At 35.1% G+C, this 8,332-nt stretch overlaps 1 protein-coding gene and 1 pseudogene across 1 annotated transcript; one reads left to right on the top strand and one right to left on the bottom strand.

Moving 5' to 3' along the window:
• Positions 1–471: 471 nt before the first annotated feature.
• On the top strand, positions 472–2,284 carry LOC132276208 (purine permease 1-like; annotated as a pseudogene).
• A 1,016-nt stretch (positions 2,285–3,300) lies between these two features.
• LOC132276207 (serine/threonine-protein kinase SAPK1-like) lies at positions 3,301–6,939 on the bottom strand. The gene is made up of 9 exons (XM_059777536.1): positions 6,695–6,939; positions 6,519–6,593; positions 5,957–6,058; positions 4,929–4,982; positions 4,749–4,841; positions 4,564–4,656; positions 4,375–4,479; positions 4,166–4,264; positions 3,301–3,791 (listed from the first exon to the last, which is right to left on the bottom strand). Exons 1-9 carry the CDS (start codon positions 6,812–6,814, stop codon positions 3,516–3,518), a joined length of 1,017 nt encoding a protein of 338 aa, XP_059633519.1. The 5' UTR covers positions 6,815–6,939; the 3' UTR covers positions 3,301–3,515.
• Between the last annotated feature and the right edge of the window lie 1,393 nt (positions 6,940–8,332).

Raw genomic sequence — 8,332 nt, 5'->3', positions numbered from 1 at the left:
TGCCCATACTAAAATTACAATTCACCCCCACTGGATTTTTTATCTCGTTTTACATTTTATACTTCAAATGTTTAAGAATTTATGAAGATACCCTTACTAAAATTACAATTTGCCCCCCACTAATTTTTTTTTTTTTTTTTTTTTTTTTTGCATTTTATACTTTAAATTTTTAAAAATTTATGAAGAAAATCTCATTAAAATTACAAAAATGAACCCACCATATAAGTTTGCCCCCACAAATTAACACAAACTTTGTTGTTAGTGTTGCAACAATAATAGTTGCTTCTGAGTGGCTCTATATTATAATGTCTCCTTTTTAACAGTGGCATGCGCATATAACTTTGCCATCCTCCTATTTGTTATAACTTCCATTTCCTGATATATCCAACTATGAATTAAATAAACAAACACTTGCGTCTGTTCTCATCCACTTAGATCATTGAGTGCAATCAATCAGGAGCTTAGAGGCAATGTAAGGAGAGGCAACAATGGACCAAAGCAGCAGCAAGCCTGTTAAGGCATTGCTTGTACTCCTGAACTTCATATTGATGTCAATTGGTCAAGTAGGTGGCTCAATTCTTGTAAGGCTATACTTGTTGCATGGAGGAAAGAGGCAATGGCTTGCTGCTTGGTTACTCACTGCTGGCTTCCCCATCCTCATCTTCCCCCTTGCCATTTCTTATGCACAAGTGCGAGCCACGGCAACAGCCACCGGACTACAGATCACACCAAGGCTTGCTGCATCAAGTGCCTTCTTGGGAGTTCTCCTTGGTCTTGGTGGCTACCTTTACTCCTTCGGCTTATTTACCTTCCTGTCTCAGTTTCTTCTCTCAACTCGCCTTCACAGCAATTTTCACATTTATAGTTGTGAAGCATAAGTTCACTCACTACTCGATCAATGTTGTGGTTTTGATGACCTTTGGATCAGTTGTTCTGGGGCATCACACGAATGGGGATCGTCCTTCCGGAGAACCTTGCTGCTGCTTTCATGGATTTATTATGCCTGCAGTGGAGTATACTCGGTTGAAGGCTGGCTTGACTATCACTTTTGATCTTGTCATGCAAGTTCAATTCCTTGTTTCCATGTTTTCCGCTCTGTTTTGCACTGTTCCCACGATCATCAACGATGATTTTCCCGGTAGGTGGATTACCAACCCAAATTTCATGGACTTTGCAACTTTAATTTCCTGATTCCACATAGTCCAGGAACTCGTTTGCAAGCATGCTTTGTTTAGAAGCAAAAATTAGTACCATATTTTTCTACAAAGCAACAACATGTGGCTGTTTTCTAACACGAGTTGCACAAGTTCCTCTGACAAATAAGTAGTTATGGTCAAATGATTTGTAACTTTAGCCTCTGCAAAGTACTACACTTCAAATGGTTATTTTTGGTTGTGCACTGTCTAAGGTTTTGTTTTCTACAAGAAGATAGAATAAGTTTGTATTAACCAACTTCTTGTCTGTCCTCAAATTGAACCATAATACTAATTTCTTTTCTGGTACTGTTTTTTGTTGTTCTAAAAAAGGAAATAACATAGTAAACTATAAGTTGCTTCCTGTTAAGCATTATATACTTCTGATAATGTGAATCTGTTAAGAGGCACCCATCTACTTGATTTGTTTCGACTTTTAACCACCTTCTTTGATGCATGTGTGTAGGCTATTCCTGAGTAGGCAAGAGATTCTTGTGTCATTAGCAATAGGAATGCAATTGTTGATTAAAGGAAGTCTTTGATTGACCTTCAGCCCCGCATCACTATTGGGAGGCTTGTGTCATCTCTTCTTGTTCCAGTACAGCAAATCTTTGCTGTAATGTTCTTACCTGAAAGCTTCAACGCCAAAAAGGGCATGGCTTAGCCATGTGTCTAGGTCGGGTTGCCTCTTACTTCTATGGAGAATTCAAGGTAAGTTGAAAAAGCTAGCAGCAAAACAAGAAGTCGATCCAGAGGCATTTTGATATTATCAAATTTGAAGTAATTTAAATTGATTGAACCCAAGTCATGTTATCCATGTTTTAAAAGTACCTACTAAGAAAACTCTCTTTTCTATGTTTTGTAGTCAGATTATCCTATTTTCTTATCTAATGTTGGTCAAACCATCTCATTTCTGTAATTTGTTCTTGTTCCAGTATCTACTCAGTACTACATTGTTTATAGATTTTTCAGTTTTGTTGCTAATCTGAATAATATACTCATATCCTTAATTTTAGATATGTGAAATAAAACTCTGATAAAGACGAGGGATCGAGATCGGCCTGATGCGGCTATGATGAAGACACATATCTGCCGCCTGATGATAACTTTGATTAAGACCCTTTGTTTATAGAATAATATAGTCATATCCTTAATTTTATTTATGTGAAGGCGTTACTGTTTCTTTCACTGACTTATAGGCATCTCAACTCAAATATATAGTTAACATCCATTACAATTAAGGGCTAAGATCTACTATCTAAAATATAACATCCAAAATATCTAGGAAGTTTACTTTTTTAAAATCTTGGTAACTTCTACAAACTCTCCAATATTCTAAAATTCTCCAATCCCCTCTACAATACAAGTGGAAGACTCTAAAACAAACTCTAGTCACCCCATGCAAAGTAACATGGTTTATTCAACATTATTTGTTAAAATTTCAAACATCTCATCTCTTGCCACAAAGTCTTTAAAGGCTCAGCTTAATATGATCTTCCAGATTCTAAAAGTAATCTGGCTTTAACCTATCAATGGTATACGCCAAAATTTCATCAAATAGCCTCTCAAATTTTGTATTTAAAGCACTTTTTAAGAGTGAAACTGATATAAGACAGAACAGGCACAGCATGAAGTTTATAAAATGAATACACAACCAAACTATCACAGTAAGAAAAAATTAATAATAAAAGAACAATTTATTGCCAAAAGTAGAAACATTCAACTTCATTACTCTATTTATGTTCCTCGCCAAATCATAACTTAGATTATCCATTAAGCATGTCAACCCTTTAAAATACAGATGGAACAATCTCAACTAAAACTAATTTTTTCTTATATTTGGTAGCATACTGCTGAATGGGTTCCACAGCATACTCCTCTTAGAAGATGGTTAGAAAAGGAAAATCCTTTTTTCTTCTCACCAACGTATTCTCTTTCTGTAATAATATATGCAGTACTGAATTCGAATCATAGTATATATTATTGTAATGCAAATTAGTAAAGGCTAACGGAATCTAGAATGCTATACAGAATCTATACAACTCCATCCTGATGGTTCTTCAACCACATTATAACATCATTGTCATTTGTCAGCCAAAAATAAAGATGCTCAATTCAACTTGACTGCTTCATAAAACAAGATGATAATATAATTTCACTAATCACAAACAAGAAATGAACCTCACAAGATCATTAATCTGCCCAATGGAAAGTCCGGGTTTCATTTAAAGAAAGGAAATTCCCACCCTCCCTAAAGAGATTCTGCAGTTCAAAATACTGGAAACATACCTTAAGAATGTACAGCTCATTCGTACACTCAACTCACAATTGGCACACAAAATCACCACTTGTTTCTATATCCTCATTATCTGCATCATCGAAGTCATCAAGATCCATGCTGCCTCCTCCAATGAAATGAACCCCGGTCTTGGACACCTCAGGTAGTGTCCTTGCCTCTTGTATTATCGACTGTACTTCTTCAATGCTTTGCAGTGGGTTATTTACATCAATGCTATCATAGCTTCCTCCTTCCATCAATTCTATGGGCAAATTCTTCAAGAACCATGGGTGGTGTTTAATCTCTGTAATCGTTATTCTCTGGGAAAGAGCAATTCCAGATAGTTCAGCATATTCTATACTAAATAAGTCAAATCTAATCCAATAAAATAAAGAGCTAAAACCAACAAAATATATATATATATAGCAAGTCCGGTTTAGGCTCATATTTGAGAGAGTACTAAAATTCATATGCATGTGTTCATTTTTTAAATAAGAAACTCAATTTAGATTTTTTTGGTACTCAGCATGCTCATATTGGGAGGACAGTATTTAGCAGGTATCAAATATTGGAACTGACTTTGAATAATACGTCCCAACAGGTCAGCAAAAGATAGTTTCAGTCTTTCAGAAATCGAAGTTATTTAATAGGCTCTCAGAATTCCTAAGTTTTGACAAATTAGAAGCTATATTACCTTTTCAGGGTTCCCCACAAATATCCGAGATAGAAGATGTCTACACTCCATTGAAATTTGGACACAATCTGGAACCGAGTAATGGACACTAAGTATCCGCTGTCACGAGAAAAAACATTTTAATCAGGACTCCGAATGGTAATACTCAAACCAATAGACAAATAAATGTTTTTCTTTCCTATTGATGAAAAGTTAGTGATATTTCTCACGGTGATTGTCTTTCTGAAGTTTCCAGGGTCGGTAGGATCTTGAAAGGGGTACGTCCCAACCAGCATCACATACAAAGTGACCCCAGCAGACCAAACATCTGCAAGCTAAAGTTCTCGAGGATTAGATATAGAGTTCGGATTTAAATGACAACCATCATGGAGTGCATCACAAGGGAAACAAATGTTCACCTTCCCATCATATTCTTTTCTGGAGAGGACCTCTGGTGCAATGTATGCAGGTGTCCCTACTTTTGATTTTGGTTGCGAATGCAGCACAGATGACTGCAAAATGAGGCCAAGGAAGAGAAAAATAAAGGGTAATCAGAATTCCTGATAACCAAAACAGTTCCGAGGCACTTGTAGATTATAATTACCTTGGAGTACCCAAAATCACAGATTTTGACACGCGGTGCTGTGCTTCCATCTAACAGTGTGTTTTCCAACTTCAGATCTCTATGACATATTTGCTGCAAGAGACATGGATCTTTAAAGAACAAGAACTACAAAAGGTACGATTATTATGATTAAAGAAAGCAAGCATCTGTTATGAATACCATTGAATGACAGTAGCTGACTCCGGATATCAGTTGTTGAAAGAAGAACCTAGCCTGATATAAATGAGAAAGAAGAACCAAGAATTAGCTGTTGATATTTTTCAGGAAAGAATCAGTTATACAGAAAGTTAAAACAATAATTTTGAATGTAAAAGTGAGCATATCCCTTTTAAGAGATAAATAGATTTTGGTTCTTCAAAGGTGGAGAGCATCCATGACAGGCTAACAACAAAATAATAATCACTAAGCTGCGTCAATCGATTATAACATGTGTCGATGGGCTAATTTCATATGGCACTATAGCACAAAACCATTAAAATGTACTAATCCTAACCATTCAAATAGGAAACCATTATAGTGAATCACTAACCATGTGTCATGCTTCTGGCATAAGGAGGGTTGTGTAGATAATAATCTAAAAGAATAGAGAGTTGGGTTGTAGAGTCTTTCACAAGAATAGAGAAGAGTTCTTGATATTTAGGCGGAAAATTGTTGAACTCTTTTAAGTTCTTAACCGTTGATCAGGATTCCTATAAATATGCAAAAGTGTTAGAAGTTAAATTGTATTCTTTTAAAATTGCTGAACTCTTTTACAAGTGTGTATTCTTTTAGTAAAAATAAAAATGTATTATTACTCTGTAGAAATTAAATTGTATTATTCTTCAAAGTTATCGGTGTATAACACATGACACCGCTGCGTGTAAGGTATTTTTCACGCGTCGCCACGCTCCAAGTGAAAATATTATCATCCCATTTGTCACGTGGCGCCATGTCAAAATTTAATGAAAGCCGCGTACACCATTTGTCTGGCACCACGTCAAAATAGTATCATCGCATTTACGTACTTTGATAACGGAAATAACTATGCGTCAGTACCGCTTCAGTTAAATCACTAAAATATGTAAGCGGTGGTACAGTAATACATCTCGGTACTCTAAATACTAAATGCTTATGGGAGACTCTAAATAACGGGGGTTTTCACCGGTGTTTGGATAGAAGTTTTAATCAATTCGTTGCTTTTAATTTACCTCATTCTCGTTGAATCTACCAGCTTTGCATATCCTCTCAAAGAGTTCTCCTCCTGCGGCGTACTCCATTACTATGGCTAGATGAGTAGGTGTTAGCAAGAGCTGTGGAAGAGTGAGATGATGAGTATCTGTAAGAAAACTTCAGTAATACTTTACTTATATCATAACTGAAAAGTAAATTTGACTTTCAATTAAGTATAAACCATATTCACTATTCAAATCTCATATATCACGAATTTAGGATCTGGGAACTAAAACTGGATGCCCAAAATGCAAAAATAACACAAATTTTTCTATAGCTTTTACATATTCCATCAAGAAATGGATGTATCTTCCAAACCAAAGATTATTTTTTTGCTTAGAATAAGAATTCCAATATCAAGCATATCACTGCAAAAGAAAATCAGAATTCTCCTAAAAGAAAGAAAGTATATACAACTACAGTAATGAGACATAAAAATGTATAATAACCTCACAATTTTGAGCAAGAGAGCATTGATAACTCCTACACACTGCATCTACACAATAAATATGGAATAAAAGATTCTACTAAAAAGCAAACCTCTTTGAATCTAACAATATTGGGATGCTTCAAGGATCTGTGGTTCATGATTTCTCTTTGCACGTGTTCATCAATCTGCAACATAAACCTCCCAATCAATCCAAAAAAAGAAAAAAACCCATATCAAAATGAAAAATATATATATAAAAAACATCAAATAATGAAAGAATTGAAACCTTTTGGCCTCTCTCAATGAATTTGACAGCCAAAAGCTCTCTGGTGAACTTATCTCTAACAAGCTTGGCAACACCAAAGTTACCAGCTCCTATATCTTTCAGAATTTCGAAACGCTCCATAACTTGTTGCAGCTCACACTCCGTATCTTTCTATTTCTATGTCTTTCCTCTGTACTGGTTCTCTGAAACCCCTGTAGTCTGGTTTATAAAGTCATCTAGATTTGACTGCTGCAAAGAGTCTCTGTTTGTTTGTGTGTGTGAAAATGGAAGGTGGTAAATAACGTAAAATGGTTGAAAATGGAATTGTTGACTGACTGTAGAGAGGCGTGTTAAGGGGAAAATTATTGAATACCCCGGCCCTGGGGAATACCAACCCCACCACCACATCCATAATCAAATAGCACCCACTACCCCGGGTACTATACTTTCGGGTATTCAATAATCTCTCGTGTTAAGGGGGTTGGTGGGGTTAAATTTGAGAATGATTATCACTGAATTATGGGCCCACGTGCCCCAATAGTGGCCTGGTCCAAATGTGAGCCCAAAGGCCAATGCTCGAAACCCCAAAAACAGGCTGTTGCAAACTTTAATAGATTCCATAAATCGGCAGCCGTATAAGCCAACACAACCCGTTGGAGTCATCATCAATGGCAATTGGGGGCGGGGATCCCATCCCATCCCATCCCATCTCTGTTTAAAATATTTACTCTGTTTTTATTAAACAGGTGTAGATTTTATAGGGTATTTTTGTAATTATAATATAAATTTAATAAAAATAAATATAAAATAAATTTTTAACTGTGATAATATACTTTTGGATAAAAATAAAATTCAACTTTTCAAAATAATACAAAAAAAAAAAAAAAAAAAAAAAAAGTTCTCCAATAAGAATAATCCAAAGAATATTTAGTCACTGAAATAAAATAAATTATGAATTTCTTAATATATATCTAATATTATTAAATAAAAAATAAAACATAATGACAAAATTATAATTTATCGTTATAAACGGACAAGGTGGGATCGTTCTAAATGGGACAGGTACCTAAGGAGAAGAGGTATTCTGTCATCCCTAGTTATCAACGTGGAGACGGGGAGGCCCTTCAATTTCAGGTGCATTTGTACAATTATTAACCATGGATTTTTTTACTTATTAACCATGAATTTTTTACCGATTGGAATTCTAAAAGTGCGATTCCTAACAAGAAGTCAACAGCTACACGTAAACGAGTCCACAACATATGACATAATATTACAAATTTACAACAAATTCCCATACATTGGGCAGAACGCCAACCATGAACATCCTTTCCTTAACCATTAAGAAGACACTCACTCTGTTATGATATGATTATCTTAATAGTGTTGATTAAAGGTATTATAAGCGAGCTGAATCAATGAAACCGCATAAATCCAACCACTCTTAATTGTACAAGAGTAGTTTGGATCGGTTCAATAATACAGTTTGTGTAAAAATATAACATAATATAATTATAATTACATTTCCCCTAGCCAAACCTTAAATAACCCAATTCTCTGTTGCCTTATATTCAAGAATATTGCAAATTTAGTTTCTAAAATCATTTAAGAACAAATCAATAATGTAATATACTAACACGAAATTTTTTGAGAAGAGTT

Source organism: Cornus florida, unplaced genomic scaffold (assembly GCF_030987335.1).
Source record: "Cornus florida cultivar Cherokee Brave unplaced genomic scaffold, ASM3098733v1 CherokeeBrave_3.0.0_Hap2_Chr10, whole genome shotgun sequence".
Classification (NCBI taxonomy): Eukaryota; Viridiplantae; Streptophyta; class Magnoliopsida; order Cornales; family Cornaceae; genus Cornus; species Cornus florida.
This window is presented reverse-complemented; position numbering and strand designations above follow the sequence as displayed.

Excerpts from the sequence above, each read along its gene's own strand:
- LOC132276207 (XM_059777536.1), bottom strand. The coding sequence starts at position 6,814 with ATGGAGCGTTTCGAAATTCTGAAAGATATAGGAGCTGGTAACTTTGGT. Across the intron at positions 4,657-4,748 it reads GTGATTTTGGGTACTCCAAG|TCATCTGTGCTGCATTCGCA; the intron begins GTAATTATAATC and ends CTCATTTTGCAG. Across the intron at positions 4,265-4,374 it reads ACTTCAGAAAGACAATCACC|CGGATACTTAGTGTCCATTA; the intron begins GTGAGAAATATC and ends TTCTCGTGACAG.